General features: G+C 37.1%; 1 protein-coding gene across 2 annotated transcripts in view; it reads left to right on the top strand.

Moving 5' to 3' along the window:
- IL1RAPL2 (interleukin 1 receptor accessory protein like 2) overlaps nucleotides 1–18490 on the top strand; it is a 1036774-nt gene that overhangs the window by 741377 nt on the left and 276907 nt on the right. For both annotated transcript variants that reach the window (XM_058536431.1, XM_058536432.1), the window contains exon 6: nucleotides 13890–13964. In XM_058536431.1, the coding sequence (XP_058392414.1) occupies nucleotides 13890–13964 (75 nt within the window). The remainder of the gene's footprint in view (nucleotides 1–13889; nucleotides 13965–18490) is intronic.

Below are 18490 nucleotides of genomic sequence, written 5' to 3' on the forward strand. Positions count from 1 at the left end.
ACAGAAAAGTTAACTTAATTGTCCAAGGTCACATAGTGAATTACTAGTGGAGCCAGGATTAGAATTCAGGTCTCTTAAATTTCAACCCAGGGCTCGGACAATATACCACATGGAGAGTGAGTTGCTTTTAGTGTAACCATTCTGTGGAAGACATTTCATTAAGCTGATGAAATGGCTTCTATTATTCTGCCAATAATTTGCCTACCTTCTTTGCAGCAAAATTGACATCAGCCTGAAACTCCAACCAACCAGCTTAATTTCCTTTTGGTCTTTCAGGGGCTAGGGGGAGTCAATAAAATTATTGACTTAAGCTCAGTGTATTATCCACATAGAAACTATTGAAACACACCTGTCAGCTCATCCATTTCCTTACACATTATTATAGATATTTTTTAAGCTTGTAGAGAAAAATGCAATCCCCTTACCATGGCCGAAGTTGGCCATGTCAGTTTTAGATGCAGATCTCTATACACAAGTACTGTTATGGCTCAAGATATTGGAAAATTGAATTTTTGAAGTGAGTGAGACTTGCTTTGGTGATCCTGGTGGTCTGTCCCTACCCTACTCCTACTTCTTCCCTTCTGTACCCCCACCCTTGTCCTTTCAACCTTTCTCTCCTTGTCGTACCTATTCTCAGTCACATATTACATGGGATTTCCTCCCTAGGGGTAGATACAGCTCAATATTCTCTTTAATTGGCAAATTAATAATAATTTCTACCATTCATTGAGAACTAACTATGATCCAGTTCTCTACTTTGCACTTTTGAAGCATGATCTCGTTTAATCCTCATAACAATCCTAAAGAGTGAGTACTATTACCATTCAAAGTTGTACATTAAGGAAATGGAATCTCAGAGGGGTTAAGAAACATGATCACGGTCACACAGTAAGTGACAGAGCTGGATTCAAACTCAGATATTCTTAAACCAGAGCCTATGCTTTCAACAGCAATATTATAGGGATTGTGACCTAGATAGTAGGTGGCAGATGTTTTTGAAAGTTGGAAGAGGCTTTCTTTATAAAGTCATAGCATATAAGCAGCCATCTGCTCTGAATTAGGGTGAGATCAGCCCGATGCTGATGAGCATCACAGACATTTCCAAGGTCTGGATACACATAAGACAGGCAAGGATGAGGAGCTTTTGCCATCTTAGGAACTAAAATTCCCTCCTCAAGAACTAGGCAGTGCCTTTTTCTTCTTTTGGGCTGCCTGAAATTCAGTGGCTATATGCTAGTGAGTTCCAGCTGTCAGGCTCATGCTAAAGCTTTGATGGGGCATCAGCCCACAGACAAAGATCCTAAAGGCCTGGGTTTTGGTCAGACATATAACTAGCCTGTCAGGCTAAAAGCAGAGCAGTAGACACTGAGTCACCTAATGCAGCAAGATTGATCTGCAGTGTTTTCACTGGTTTTTAACCCCAGGTAACGACCCCTACAGAAGAGAGTTTCCTGAAAACACTTTTGTTCTCTCACAAATGACCTGACCACTTCTCGACTAAACACCTCTTAGAGAAAGTGCATGTTTGCTATAGAAATATCCAGTGGCACCGGATCAATGTGGCATAAGGCCAAAGCAGCCTTGAACACCTGGGTTTCCATCTGTACTGAAATGTTCTGCAGGGAAGGGTTAGTCCAGATCAGGGGATGGTGGGGTGGGGAGGGAAGATATGCAGACCCTCAGGTGAATTAGACTACACTTGGAAGCTTCTTCATTTAAATCAGTGTAGAGAAGTCTGTAGTAGGGAGTGACTACCCTGTCAAAGCATCGGCTTGCCTTATAGTATTCAAAGACTGCTTATATCAGAGATACAGATTCTCTTTCTGAGTATTGGGTCCAATCTCTTGACAAAATTGTATTAGGAGATGAATTATAATGACAGCTGAGGAAATGCTTATCCTATCAGAAAATATGAGGCCAACTTTAAAGTTCCATAGTTAGAGGGGAAGTTTATGAGGTTGATTCAAAAAGGGAAGGCAGTCAGTTTCAGGAGACTTGGATCCTACTCTGAAAAGTTTCTGAAATTTCATATCTCAATTTCTGGAGACAACAATCCTTGCCCTGCAAGTCTCCCAGTTGGACTTAATGAGATAATAATTGAAAGAAGAAAGTGCTTTGTAAATTCATTTTATTTTTTTTTCTTTTTTCTTCGATTCTTCTGCATTCGATAATCTCATCTTGAAATCACCTAGCTTATAGTTTCTCCTTGGAACTGTGAACAATCATAATTGGCTTCATTTGAAAATCAATTTCAACATCATAGGTCATCAACTTATATTTGATTAATTAAATTAGTGCTCATCAGTGTTACGAACACAGGGAACAAGCTTGAAAACCTCCCAGAGGGCTACCAACATGTAGGGAATTAATCAAGATTTCTAAGGGCCAGGATCGGAATTCAGTGATGAAAATTAAAAGCAAAATGATTCTATTTTCAGATATTGTTCTAGTATGATTGAGCTCATTTGAAATACTATTACATATTCATCCTAGGGTGATTTAGGGGGATAGATCCCAGCTTTAAAGTCAGACAGACATAAATTTTGGAAACAGTTCTGCCACTTTTGCTAGCTGGGTGACCTTGGTCAAGTTATCCAACCTCTCTGAACCTTAATTTCCTCAACAATAAAATAGGGATAATAGTAGTACTCACCTCATAGGAATGTTGTGAGGATTAAATGAGAATAGGAGACCACAGAGTAGGAGTCAGGGAACTAGGGTTTAAATCCTGGTTCCGGTCCTTAGTAGCTGTGTATCCTTGGATGAGTAATTTAACTTCCCTGAACCTCAGTTTCCTCATCTACGTAGTGAAAACAACACCCTGCAATTTATAGGTTTTTGATGACCGTGAATTTGACTTGCTCTCATGCAGAGAAATGGGTTACAGACAATTATGAAAAAATTCTAGGGAAATGCAAAGCTGACATGAAGGACAGTGAAGAAATAATGCCTTGTGATTGATACCAGCTCTATTTTCCACTTCAGAACTCAAACTAAGTCTTTATGTTAGAATGGCTCTCCACTTAGGAGAACAATTTCTTCCTGAGTTTTAACTATCACCTCATGTTTAATGTCCACCAAAAGATTATTCTGCGAATTAGAAAATTATTCTTGTCATGAAACTTTGGATTCTAAAGCAATTGCTTATTTAATATTCACAGTGTAGTCCTCATTAAGGACTATTAGCACATCCAAACGATTAAAATTGCTTAAGTGATATTTTGCTTTTCCTTATTCTTTTGCATTGCAAAATATTATGTTGATAGGCTATGAATGCCTGATGAGTTCAGCAGCCATAAATAAATAAATCATTAAGCTGAAAACAGAAGTATCAATACCAGCCCAACCTACTCAAATAATTGCCTTGATGGACTTTAGTTTGAAATACAATGATTATGTCTATATTCACAAAATGATTTGGCTGAAATGAGACCAATAAAGAAAAGTTCATGTCATAAGACACAATACGTGAAATGTATGTTGTTGTTCCACATGAAAGCCAAGATGTCATATTCCTCCTTAAATTCTATTTGTATTTTATTTGATTACCTTTTGTGGCATTTTAGTAGGCAGAATAATGGCCCCCCAAAGATGTCCACATCTTAATCTGTTAAGAATGTGTTAGGTTATATAGAAAAGGCACATTAAGGTTGCAAATAGAATTATGGTTGCTAATCACTTGACTTTAAAATAGGGACATTATCCTGAATTATCCAGGTGAGCCCAATGTAATCACAAGGGCCTTTAAAAGTAGAAGAAGGAGGCAGAAGAGAAGGTTAGAGTGATATAATGTGAAAAAGGCTCAACCTGTCATTGCTGGCATTGAAGATGGAAGAAGGCCAAGAACCAAGGAATACAGGCAGCCTCTAGAAGCTGGAAAACGAAAGGAAATAAATTCTCCTCTGGGATCTCAGAAAAGGACCAGCCCTGGCATAACCTTAATTTTAGTCCAGTAAGACCCATGTCAGCCTTCTGACCTCCCAAACCATAAGATAATAATTTGTTGTTTGAAACCACTAAGTTTGTGGTAACTTGTTACAGCAGCAATAAAAACAAAAATAGGCAATTACCACTTTTTGTCATTTACTACAGCCATTTGTACACGCTTATCTCTTATACTAGATTAACCCTTTTGATATGACTCTGTGTATTCTTCAAATTTGTACTTTACATCCCCAACTCCAGCACAGACACATACATCGTTTAGTAGAGTACCTTTGTATAATAGAAGAACTATAAATGTTTGTTAACTCATTGAAAGAAAAAATGACACCAAATTATCCAAGATTGAATTTTCTCCCCACTCTTTGACCTGTAGAATTGTGTAGACACAGCTAAAGATATTCAGTCAATTCATCCCCAAACTCCATCAATTCAATAAAATCTCTGGGGTTTTTTTTTGGTGATGCTTATATGGAAACAGGATGTATTTTGAATAAAAAAGAAACAAAGTCTTAAATCAAAAAACAAGGAAGAGGGGTGACTATGAGGGAAGAGTAGTGACTATGAGCTCAGACTCAAGAGTGAAATATACTTAGGTTGAATCCTGGACCCATAATGTATTTATCAGCAATATGACTTTAGGCAAGTCACTTAATCTCACTGAGCCTCAATTTTCTCATCTGTCAAATGTTGATAATATTAGGAGCTACTTCATACATTGTGAAGATTTAATGAGGGAATGAATGTAAAAGAGTTTGGCATGGAATGCATGCTTAATCAATGTTAGCCACGGTGCAGTGGCAAGAATATTGAACTTAATTCAGGAAACGTGAGTTTTGGTCTTCTGCTTTATCACTAATTTGCAATATGATGTTCAGTAAATCCCTTCCTTTTCTGCCTTTCAATTTCTTCATCTGTCAAAATAGCCAGATGAATTAGACAAATAAGAGCTTGTCTCACACTAAGATTATTATATTCTTAGGCATCACTATCTGGGCCAAATTTCTAGAATCTGACAGATCAGTAACCACAGAACCAAATGAGGATCTTTATGCATGTTAAAAACTGATCCATTTCGTAAAGACGTCGTGTATGTATATATAATGGAATATTATTCAGCCAGGAGAAAGGAGGAAATCCTGCCATTTGCAACAACGTGGATGGACCTTGAAGGCATTATGCTAAGTGAAATAAGTCAGACAGAGAAAGACAAATACTGCACGATATCACTTACATGTGGAATCTAAAAAAGCCAAACTTATAGAAACAGAGAGTAGAATGGTGGTTAGCAGGGGCTGGGAGGTAGGGAAGTGGAGAGATGTTGGTCAAAAAGTACAAACTTCCAGTTAAAAGATGAATGAGTTCTGGAGATCTAATGCACAGCGTTGTGATTATAGTTAACAAAACTGTATTGTATACTTGAAAGTTGCTAAGACAGTAGAACTTAAATGTTCTCACCACAAAAAGGAAATGTGATGTGATGGAGACGTTAGTTAACACTATTTTGGTAATCATATTGCAAAATAATATGTACGTGTATCAAATCAACACGTTGCACACTTTAAACTTACACAATGTTATATGTCAATTATATCTCAATAAAGCTGGAAAAAAATTTTAAATTGATTCATCTTCTGTGTTTAACTTTTCATATTTATTTTAGTGCTAATTACATCCCAAGTTCTGTGTGGAACCCAGAAGTACACTATTTTGTGTAATTTCTTTGATGGCAACCGCGTTTGGAATGTGTTAGACATCAACAATGTAAGAGTCCAGGGAGTACTATTTTAGAGAGAGAAGGCAAAATCTTACTTGAGGGGAAAAAGGCAAGAGTGAAGAAAATGCATTCTCTGTGAAGAAAAAAAAAACTACCATCACGACCTCTGTTGAAGTTTCCATTTCCCCCAAGGTTGTATTCTTTTCAAGTTTGAAGAAGTTGTTTTATGTCTGGGCAGATTTGTGCTGAATAAACATTCTTCTCTCCAGCGAAGGGCACTGTGTCAAATGGCATTGAGAAGAAATTGCCCTGCCTTTATGCTCAAGCTTTTGCAAAGCTCATGCGTTGCTCAAAACAAATATTAGTAGAAATAAATATGGAATCTAGAGGAAAGGGCCCCTGAGGGCAACATCACAACAGCCCTGACCATTCACCACCCTCAAGGCACATCCACTGAATTGCAAGGCAGTACACAAACTCTGAGCCAGATGCCCAGAGCAGTTGCTAGAGGGGCCCTGAGCTATGCAGGAGCAAAGGCCAGGAAGGTTGCCTAGCACTTCCCCAGCAACTTAGCATCTTCCTGTTAAAGGACCACTTATTCATTCAAAGAAAACACCTGACTTTAGTTCTGTTCTAAATAAAGGCAATACTTGCAATAGCTTTAAATGATGACAGGAGTATTTTTAATGCAAGTAGAATGTGTTTGTTTTAAGAGTAATTTAATTGTATGAATATGACCTCCTATCTGACTCTCTGTGGTTCTCAATAAGTTTATCTTCCAAATACACACATGAGAAACATAAGCCATCACCATCAGTAATAGTGAGTTACTAAAGGAAATTAGTCTTAATGGTGGGTAGGGAGGTGTGAGAGATGCGTATTAAAACATCTGAAAATTGAGTCACCAATGGATTGAAAACAAATCTCCAAATGACTCTGGGAATCACTGGCTTTATTTTTTTCCTGAACCCATCACAGCCTTTCTATTATAGCTGGAATACCTAGAGAATGCATAGTGTCTCTGGATAGAGTTAATAAACAAACAATATATGTCAGTCTACCCCCTCCTGTTTTAAATAAGGCAGAGAATATTAGAGTTTTGGTAGAGAAAATATTTATAAAAAATTAATTGCTATAGTGCTTAGTTTATGGAGGTAATAACAAGCTGAAGTGAAAACAAGGCTTGACTTTTAATGGACATTGATGTATTTTTTAATTTAAAATGTGCCTGGGCTCTGTTTCCTAAGATGTTGTTAAGAAGTAGAGAAATCACTCATAATAATGCTGGTTGGAATCTTCAGGAAAATAACTTTATCTATCTTCATCAACTTTTGCTGAAGGCCACTCTGTTTATTGACCAACACCAATGTGAAGACAGGAGTTCAGGGAAAGGTCCTGGGGCCCAATATTTGCTTGCTGTTTAATTTCCTACTAAGAAGTAAAGCCTGTCATTCCATATTTAGAGACAATCCTTCAAAAGCAACTAGCCTTAGGAGAGGAGATACAGATGTCTTAAGTTCACACTGAGGTTTAAATTGGAGAGACTTCTTTGCAGCAAGTTTTGATTAGAGAGACACAACCCTGGGTACCTAAAAGCAGGCTGGAGAAGAAACTTCTTCGAAGTAGGATGCAAAACCAGGAAGCTTAGGGCAAAGGAGACACATTATATCCAAGACTGGTCCTGTTTGGGTTTATAGGTTTGGAAGATAAAAGATGATATCAAATAATCATGTTTATTGTATATTTTTCCTGGATGATCATAAATTAGGGGACTTTCAGCCTAGTAATCCTAGAACTGAAATATTTATAATATACGGGACTTTAGATTCACTAAGTGGACGGTAAAATTTGTGCATCATAATTCAGAATTAGGAAGTCTATGTAGTTAATTCAGAAAGAGATATTCATTTCCAACTAATAATAGTGCTTATGATATTTCCAGAGCTCAGCAATTTCTGGATTCATTCTGTGTTCAATTTATGAAATCTTGAAACTAGTCAACTAGTTTGGCTAGGCTTGGCTGATCTGCATTCATGATTACAGGAAACCTTAAAGGATATTAACAAGTTCTTCCTAGATCTAATTTTCTTACTAAGAACCCCCATTTTGTTTTCCCACATAAAGACTATTCCCAAGTCTTCTTTCCCAAGATCCTCAATTCTTTCAGAATATCAGGCAACCTAAGTTTCCTGCAGGACAGTGGTTCTCAATCAGGGACAATTTTGCTCACCAGGGGGCATTTGCCAAAATCTGGAGACACTTTTGGTTGTCACAACTGGGGGGAGGTGCTACTGGCATTTAGAGGGTAGAGGCCAGGGATGCTGCTAAACATCCTACAATGCACACGATAGCCACTTACAACAGAATTATCTGGTGCTGCAAGTTAATAATTGTAAGGTTGAGAAATCTTGCTTTAAGAGGTTCTTCTTTTCCTCAGGGATTGCATGTAGTCTTGGCTAGGGCTGGAGCTCAAAACTTGTCTATTCAGCCTCTCTTTCCTGAGATTTTGAACCTTGATCCAAGTGATACAAGGACAAAAAACAAGACACAATACAATGAAACAAAACAAAACTTTTTTCATTGAGGTTTATAACATTATATAAATTTCAGGTGTACATCATATTTCAGTTTCTGTGTAGACTACGTCATGTTCACCATCCAAAGACTAATTACCATCCATCACCACACACATGTGCCCCATCACACCTTTCGCCCTTCTCCCACCCCCTTCCCCTCTGGTAACCACTAATCTAATCTATGTGTGTGTTTGTCATTTTTGTTGTTATTTTTATCTTCTACTTATGAGTGAGATCATATGGTATTTGACTTTCTGCATCTGACTTATTTCACTTAGCATAATACCCTCAAGGCCTATCCATATTGTCATAAATTGCAAGATTTAATTTTTTTTATAGCTGAGTAGTATTCCATTGTGTATATATACCACATTTTTTGTGTGTGTGAGGAAGACCGGCCCTGAGCTAACATCCGATGCCAATCTTTCTCATTTTGTTGAGGAAGATTGGCCCTGGGCTAACAGCCATGCCCATCTTCCTCTACTCTACATGGGATGCTGCCACAGAATGGCTTGATAAGCAGTGCGTTGGTGCGCGCGGGAATCCGAACCTGCGATCCCCAGGCCGCCGAAATGGAGTGCGCGCACTCAACCGCTGTGCCACCAGTCTGGCCCCTATATACCACATCTTCTTTATCCATTCATCCCTTGATGGGCACTTAGGTTGTTTCCAAGTCTTGGCTATTGTGAATAATGCTGCAATGAACATATGGGTGCATGTATCTTTACACATTCATGTTTTCATGTTCTTTGGATAAATACCCAGCAGTGGAATAGCTGGATCATATGGTAGTTCTATTAATTTTTTGAGGAATCTCCATACTGTTTTCCATAGTGGCTGCACCAGTTTACATTCCCACCAGCAGTGTATGAGAGTTCCCTTCTCTCCACATCCTCTCCAACACTTGTTATTTCTTGTCTTGTTAATTATAGCCATTCTGACGGGCGTGAGGTGATAGCTCATTATAGTTTTGATTTCTAATAATTAGTGATGTTGAACATCTTTTCGTCTGCCTGTTGGCCATCTGTATATCTTCTTTGAAAAAATGTCTGCTCATATTTTCTGCCCATTTTTTGATCAGGTTGTTAGTTTTTTTTGTTGTTGAGATGTATGAGTTCTTGATATATTTTGGATATTAACTGCTTATCAGATATATGGTCTACAAATATCTTCTCCCAATTGTTCAGTTGTCTTTTTCTTTTGTTGATGGTTTCCTTTGCTGCACAGAAGCTTTTTAGTTTGATGTAATCTCATTCGTTTATTTTTTCTTTTGTTTCCCTTGCCTGGTGAGACACCGTATTCGAAAAGATGCTGCTAAGACCAATGTCGAAGAGCATACTGCCTATGTTTTCTTTTAGAAGTCTTATGGTTTCAGGTCTTACATTCAAGTCTTTAATCCATTTTGAGTTAATTTTTGTGCATGGTGTAAGATAATGGTCTATTTTCTTTCTTTTGCATGTGGCTGTCTGGTTTTCCCAACGCCATTTGTTGAAGAGACTTTCCTTTCTCCATTGTATGTTCTTGGCTCCCTTGTCAAAAATTAGCTGTCCAAAGATGTGTGGGTTTATTTAATTTTTTTTTTAAAACACAAAACCAGGTGGGGTGAATTCAATCCAATGATGGGATCAAGATGAAAATGTTGTGTAGTCCCTTTTGCCTGTACATCTAGACCTGGTCTGGTTTCTTTCCTGTCTCTAAACTTAGTTCCCCAGACCTCCTGCCCATCCTTGATATATCCTTCTGATAAATTCTCTTTTTTGCTTAAATTAGCACGAGTTTGTTTCTGTTCGTTGTAACCTAAGAACCCTATGGGAAGCACCCATTTTTAGAGAAAGAATACCATGGGACAGTTAATTTGGAGATTGCGTTTATTTGTTCTGCAGTGTCAGACACTATCTTAATTGCCAGGTTATATGAGACATGATTCTTGTCTTCCAGGAGCTTAAAAGTCTAGTTAGGGAGAGTAGATATACCCATATAAGGTGATATTTAATCTGTATTCAAAGCAGTGTGTGCTATGAACCAAATGAGTGGTTCAAGGAAATAGTAAATGCTTTAGGATTTCAGAGAGAGGAGAGATTAGCTTGAGCTTTTATTAGGGAGGGCTTTCTGGAGGATGTATGACTTAAACTGGCTTTTGGAGGCTAAATAGGACTTGGGATGGCAAAAAGGAAGGGGAAGGTCTTAGAGAGGCATTGTGGGCATGATGAAATCAGACAGAATTCTGTTTAGATCCCTGCTTTACTAGTCAAAAGCTGCTTGACTTTGAGAAAGTTATTTGTAAAATGTAGTATAAAATGCCACAGAACAGTGCTTAGCACACAGTCGACACTAAATAAATGATAACTATGATAACTATTATTTGTTTTCAAGCTTAGAGAAGGTGTTTAAGCCAAGATGCAGAGTTGGAAATTAATGCAATGTGTTAATGGGGCAAATGAGGAAAGTAACTTGGCTGTAGCATTGATAAAGTAGACAAAGAATGGGTAGAAAGGCAGGAAGATTTTTTTAAGGCTATGTTGGGGCTGCCTTTATGTCCCCAGCTGACAGATTCAGATTTTATCCTCTTGTAAATGTAGGAGACATTAGTAGATTTTGAATGGTTAAATGTTGTGATGAAAATGGTGATTTTAGTGCTGGTGTATTAAATGGATTTGGATGGATTCATTTCATTGACCTTAACATACAAATTCAATAATGGCTTCATTTGTAGAAATTAATGAGTTACTTTATTATCCTAGTGTGTTCACACACTTAGTGTCCTTTGTGTCAAGCTGTCCTTCCACTCCCTCCCACTTGGATCTCTGGCAAGTCTAATTAAATAGACAAGTCAACAACTGAAGAGGACAATGAAACTTACAATAACAGTATGTTACACTTAGGCAATATAGTCAAGTAAACTGATTCAATCAAACAACTAATTCTACTGATTTTTTATACTAGGTTCATGGAAAATGACCAATCATTTCAATTAAACCAATTGATCTGGTTGTACAGGTAAACACAACCTTTGCCTACAATAGAAGAGAAAGGGCTAATTTGGATATTCTCTTCAGGAAAGTTAGTGTCAAACATATAAAACCTAGCTTTAGGAAGAAGTAGGCAGTAACAGTAGTAGCTTCACTAGCACATTAAGACTAGTGTCATGGTGTACTCAGTAGAGCAATTATATTTAAGGATAATTAAACATAAGCAGCTACAGAGGGAAATGCAAGGGAGGAATTGTGGAATGAAACATTAGTACCAAACTGCATCCCTTGCTCCCATTCTTTCAATCAAAACATGAAGCTTGAGCAGCAAATTCAAAGCCTAGCTCAGACTCCAATTAGCCCCTCTAGAGGTCCAGGATAAGTTTTCTAATAAAATTGTAAATCGCCACTCTGTTGTTCAGAGAGTTCGGTATTGACAGTTCTCCCCTTCATTTCCCAAGCAGTAACTGTGAATTTCAGATGAGATTTAAAAAAAAGAAGAAAGAAATGAGCTTGCCTGCCCATGGCAGCATGTGTTCTAGCTAATCTGCAAATGCTATAATTATGCTGGGTGCTGATAGATTTGTCTCTGGGCTGGTGGTCAGGATCCAGATGAACTGCTGCAGTTGCTGCTTTATCATCACAAGTGTTCCGTGCTTCTTGGCAATTCCTAGGCTAGACATGGTATGGGAATTTAATGAGGCTCCACACCCATACATCCCACTGGGATGTGTTAGGGTAAGTGCAAGTTCATCCCCTTTCATTCATGGGTTTAGGGAAAAAAATGTATGTATGTGGAATGTCCTACAGGAATCATGTTTCAGCTGGCTGTTTGCCACGAAGCCACTCCTATTGGCCTAGGAACCTTAGCTTAGTTGATTAGTGTGTATTCAAAGAGGCTAAAACCATTGATTCAGTACCAAAAGTTTTTACCTATCTCCTGCCTACAACTTATATCTGTCTTCGTATCCTTTCTGCAAATAGGGGCTTTTGGTCATAAGGGGGCACCAAATGAGACAATGTGAGTTTCATTTAGCTTTATCTTTAAATTGGCCATAATTGTAACTATCTTCCTTACCTTCCAAAGTCATTGTGTAGATCACATGAGCTAATGTATCTGAAAGCATTTTGAAAATCATGAACCACCTATAAATATAAGGCATTTAAAATTATCATTAATATTAATAAACACCACTTCAGTAATTGACATTTAACAATAATAAAATCAGGGTAAATCTATCCATGGCAGGAGGTAAGGATGGGGGACAGCAAGGACTCCAAATTCATATCTTGAATTGATCAAAAATACTGATTGAGCATCTTTTGTCTACCAAGTCGTGTGCTAAGTGCAAAGGGAGAAGGAAGTAAAGTCTTTATCTTTGCTCTCAATTTACAATCTAGGACTATGAACACAGAATTAGCACGTCAAAATAAAGAGATAATAGAACAAAAAATACAATCTAGTGAAAAATTGTAGCATTTGAACTATAAGGCTATATGTGGTAAAGGAATGCAGACAGAAGTCAATATTGGCTGGCAGAGTTGGGAAAAATTTTATGAAGGAAATGAGTCTTCACATAGACCTTAAGGAATGGAAAGGCAGAGAGTAAGGAAGAAGAAATGTAGCAAAGATTGACAACACAAACTAAGGAACAGAGGTAGAACTTAACAAGCATGTTGTTACCAGAGGAGAATGATCTGGTGAGAAGGGGTTGGGGGTAGTGGGGTAAAGAGGAAGTTGCTCATTATGTGGAGTAATTGGAAGTGAAACTAGATAGATATAGGATGGAGCTCCATTCTGGAGGATCCTGAGAAACGTGCAGAGGAATTTGGATATGATGTACTAGACTAGAAGGTCATTGTAGATTCTTGGAACAACAACAATGAGAGACTCAAGGGAAGTGCTATCTAAAGGTGATTGGCTTGATACATAGGATGGGCTGGGGAAGAACAAAACCAGCTAAGAGAATGCAGTGACAATGCTGCATTGGGGGTGTGAGGAGCCAGAGTGTTGGCGTCTGGGGAAATTAAATAAAAGGAGACAAATTTGAGAGGCACCTGGAATAAAGAAATGAGAGGACTTGGCACACAGAAACAAAATGCTTTATGACAAACCTTATATCAAGCTATTATTTATATCCTGAATTCCTTTTAATTGTCCCTGTATTTATGTCTTGCTTCAACTATCCAACTGGATCAATTATCCTAGTGAAGGTACCAGTGCTTTGTTACATTGTTTTGGAAGTTGAAGTGGGGAGTGGGGGATGATTCAGAGGCATAAAAGGTTCAATCCACCAGAAATATCCATTAGGATTATATTTCATTAAGAATATTTAGCACTGCAATGTAGTTATGGAGGTTTAATGTTTATCTGATTATACTCTTAAAATCTATATTTCTTTACACTCACAAGTTTATAGAAACCACTCAGAATAGTCCATTTGTTTGATCTTGTTGGAAAGTGTAGCTGTTGAAATGGCCTATTTACAGTGAATCAATGGTGCTATGAATGTGTGGGGAAATGGATATTGTATGGGTAGAATAACAACTCAAAGAGGAACACTGTCTAATAAATGTTTATACACCATCAAGTTTACAAACATTAAATATCATACACGATAGAATCTTTCTTATCCTGTAATTTATCTCAATTTTTCCATTACCTTCTTTCATTTTCTCTTCTAGCTTTACTCACAGACAAGCCTCCCAAGCCATTGTTCCCCATGGAGAATCAGCCAAGTGTTATAGATGTCCAGCTGGGTAAGTCCCCTTCTAGATATAATAGATCCTAAAGTTGCTCTCTGTTAACAGACGGGGAAAATTGCATGAACCAGGAAAGGTTTATTGCCATTGTTATTACATGCAAATAAATTTGTTTCTGCTCATTTATAACCCCGGAGTTCAGTGCAATAGCAGTTTAAGAAAATGAATTTGTATTGCATCAAGGAATGGTAATACTAATTGGTTACACTGGGTATTAAGTGTGCTGTAGGATAGAGCTTTTTAACTCTGTGATTGATAGATTCATGAGTGTTGTGCATTGGTGATTGGTACAGAAAACTTTTCATGTTTGTCAGCCAAAAATTGGTATTTAGAGAGCATTAACTCCTGGAGAACAAGCACTTTTTAAAATAAAAGAGCCACGCAGTACAGCCTTTAAAACAATTTGATAATATTATTTCCAATGGCACAATCCAGGGCTATTTAAAACTTGTTTTTAGGTTGAGAACTTGAATATTTATGAATCATATGGTGCTGAGAAAAGTAACAAGTTGATTTATGGGTGCTACTGTCTTTTTACAGACTCAAATAAGGATGCAAGGTGTTGAGCCTCTTTTTTGAGTCCTCCACCACTGATCCTTATATTTCAAGAACTGTAAGCTTGAAACTCAGAGGCCTGCTAGTATCTCTTCCAAACCATGGCCTTTACTCTCAACTATATCCATTAACATCTGTGAACTTTCATGTATCTTGAGTTTCATTCTATTCTTTAATTCTAAACAATAGAACTGAGTAAATATGCTGAAAATGTATTAGGCTTACTTTAGGTATATGATTTATTAAAATATGCAACCATAGTGGTACCTACCAATTTATATAGCCAGGGAAGAAGAATTGGCCCCAATATTTCACTCACTTTGGAAGTTTTTGACTCATCTTTTGATCTTTCCAATCCAACTTGAATTGTTAGAGGCTTATTTCTATCTTGAAAATAGGTGAGGAGAATTACATTCCTAAGAGTTTGTTCATTTTTCTAAAATGAAATAAAGCACACTGTAGTTAATGCAGCCTAGCAGTATGAGTACCAACGTTAAGTATTTTAAAAGAAAAAGAAGATAAAATAATAAACATGTTGTCAAGAGTGGGCTGTGGAAATAGTGAATATTTTGTAGATAATGTTGAAGTATTAGACTATGGCTCTCCCCTTACCACTTGTATTATCTTGCCAAGTCATTACATTTTGTTAAAGCTAAATCTAGATGTGCTGACACACCCCCTCAGTAATTTTTACTTATATCTTTCCATCCATACTGGGATAAAAATACCTCAAGGGGACTCTGTGGTTGGCCAGAGGTTACATGAAGCCAGAAGATGATCTTGTATCATTAGTTTTCATGGAGATTCAAGTGGATAAACTGTTTTTACATGAAAACTTATATATTAAGAGTAGAAAGCAAAATTCACACAACTATTTAAAATAAAATATGAGTAAATTCTGTGTTCGTGACCCCTGGGTAGACACTTCTTCATTCTCCTCTGCTGTTACGCAAGCTTCAACAGAAAAGTTTAAGAAGTTCTGCTCTACAACAAGGAAAGAGACCCTTGTAGGGAGAGCATTTCATTCAGATTCACTGGGTGCAACACTTGTATGTGCTATTCAGGACATCTCTAAGATGTATGCTGTGTATAAATATGTATTCCAACATAGGTATATATGCCAAAATAACTCACCACCACCAACACCACCCTGTAAAATTACTGGAGTCATTTGCTTCCAATTTATATTAGATGCAAAGCTGAACTTTTCAGTTTTTAATTTGTAACACAATTTGGAAACAACTTTATTGACAGAAAGATGGAGACCTGCCCATTTTTTACCCCAGAAAGGCTGTTTCTCTGAGATGCTACAGCAATCGTGTAATTCAGAGAAAGAAAAACAAAATCGGTTAAACCAGATCTTTGGCATTTCAAGGGGCACATGACTGATTAATTTTAAATGGTTTTAACTTCTCCACAGATTTATTTAGCACCATTTATTCACAACTGGAAATCATTTTGTAACTTACTCTTATGCCTCAATGGTAAGATGATGTTAGGAGCACTATAAATGTCAGAGAGCTCCTCAGTGTCAGTGGGAGCTCTACAGTCAGAATGATGAGGGTTTAGAAACCCCAGGTGTAGAAAGGGATAGAGAGAGGTAATTTGGACAATTTGACATCCCTGTCTATATTTGGGAAACTTTCAGAATTTGGTAAGATCATGAAAACTTCTGGAAATTATTTTCCTTTATTGTTTTTTAAGCTTTATCAAGTGCATTAAGCTTTACATGTCCTCAAACTAGAACTAGAAATAGAACTACCAAAAAATACAGTAATCCAATTCAAATGGCTAAGCACATTACCAAGTTCAGGTTTCCCAAATCCTACTACTTAAAATTTGAGACAACACTGTGGTAGATTAAAGGCGACCACAGATTTTTTGCTACTCCTGTCATCTAAACATCATTTCTCATTCCCCTCTCCTTGAATCTGGGTTGGCCTTAGGGACATGCTTGACAAATAGAGTATGGCAGAAGTGATACTCTGGGATTTTAAAGGCCGGATCAAAAGAAACCTTGCAACTTCTCTTCGGGTCTCCTGGTCTGCTCTGAGACTACCATGCTATGAGAAACTCAAGCCACATGGAGAGACCCTAGACGATGAGACACCATGTGGAGAAAGAGAGGCCAGTGAACACCAAGGCACCAGACATGCGAGTGAAGAAGCCATGTTGGAAGTGGATCCACACTACGTGGATCACTGGCTTATGCCATGTAGTTCAGAGACAAACCACTGAGCTGAACTCTTCTCAAATTTCTGACACAAATAGTCATGAGTAAAATAAAATTGTTGTCATTAGCCACTAAGTTAGGTGTAGTTTGTCAAACAATAAATACCCAGCATAAACATTAATTAATTTTCTCTAGAGCACTGTGAATTCCATTTTCCCCATGGACATGAATCCCATGCAGGCAATTTATGCAAAATGAGAAATACTGTGGGAAACACTTGAGTACCACCTTCAAGGTAGTTTTAGAAAACATGGTCTGGAATAATTATTTATGTGTGAGGGTTACACTCAGTTCTTAGTTCTGTGTATTTGTAAAGGCAACCCAGTAAATGAAAATTTTCAGTAGAAATGAATACTTTTTAGTGCATGGAGTTGGCTTCAGTACAGATATTTTGTTGTGTCTCTAGAGGAAAATAAACATCTTGACTTTCTCTCTCCCATAGTATAATCCATTAGTCATCCACAAGATTCTCGAAATGTACATACTTTTTGCTGACATAGTGATGACAGTTTGGTTGTTGCTAAATTGTGTTCACATTGTAATGCTGAAAGAAGATTAATCTTAACAAAATAAGCATATATTTTGAGATGATAAACACATTCTTAGCAAAATAATATGAATACTATTGCTCTCACAAAGCAAGCCTATTCAGCTAAAGCTGCCTGTGGTAATGTATGAAATATAAAGACAAAAGCAATGTACAAAGCACACACAAAAATCCAATTTGGTCCTGTTATCTTCCATTTGTTTTCTCTCTCTGAAGATAAATTTATCTTTAAACTTGATAGACATGCCTTTACTATACCAGGACAATTCTTTTTTTGGCGTTTGAAAAGAAATATATTTTCAGGAATTTTCCTAAGAAAAAACTAACTCTACATTACAATATATTAATTATATTGCACTTTAATACCAAAGTATTGACATCATAGTGACATGTTTCCCACTTGAAATGTAGGGATGCTAGGTAGACCCTTCTTTGGATACTGCTTTTATTAATGACCTCAAATCCATGCTTTACAAACTTGTAACAGACTCCTAGATGCTTTGTAAAGGCCATGAACAAATGTGGATGAAGACATTTGAGATCTGACATCTAATTTCAACCAAATTTGGAAATATGTCCTGTTCTCATTTATGTTAACTTTTTTTCCTTGGAAGTTTCCTGCCTTAAAATAAGCTAGTTAGTGTTATGCAAAAAATAAATATGAACACCGTTTGCTATTTCTTTTTGTGTCAAAGAGTCAAAAAGAAGGCATGGGGGCCTAAAGCATATCAGAAAAACTCAGACCAGTGGAACAGTCCAAGCTAACTGAATGCCTCAGATGTTTCAAAAAGCCTGATAGTTCATCTCTAGATGAATCTGATCCAGTATGAAAGATTCTCTTTATTTCTCTTCTTTTCTCATTAAGAATTTATATTTTTTTAACAGGATATTCAAATTTATATTTCATGACTGTGTTACGTACTACTGGCTTGAACATTCTGTGTGGATAAGAAGTGTTAATCTTCTTCAGAAATCGATTTCACCAGCATATCAGTTTCTACTGAAAATTATAAGAGGTCTCTTAAGAGACCACTGTAAAAGACTCTGCAAGAGAATAAAGCAAAATATAATATTTAATGCAATATTCAGGACTACAGGGAAAAATAAATAACTAATTGAACCCCAAATTAAGAAATTAGCTGTTCAACCAAATCTATCTTTTTTAAACTTTATTTACCTAAAAACATG

Source organism: Diceros bicornis, chromosome X (assembly GCF_020826845.1).
Source record: "Diceros bicornis minor isolate mBicDic1 chromosome X, mDicBic1.mat.cur, whole genome shotgun sequence".
Classification (NCBI taxonomy): domain Eukaryota; kingdom Metazoa; phylum Chordata; class Mammalia; order Perissodactyla; family Rhinocerotidae; genus Diceros; species Diceros bicornis.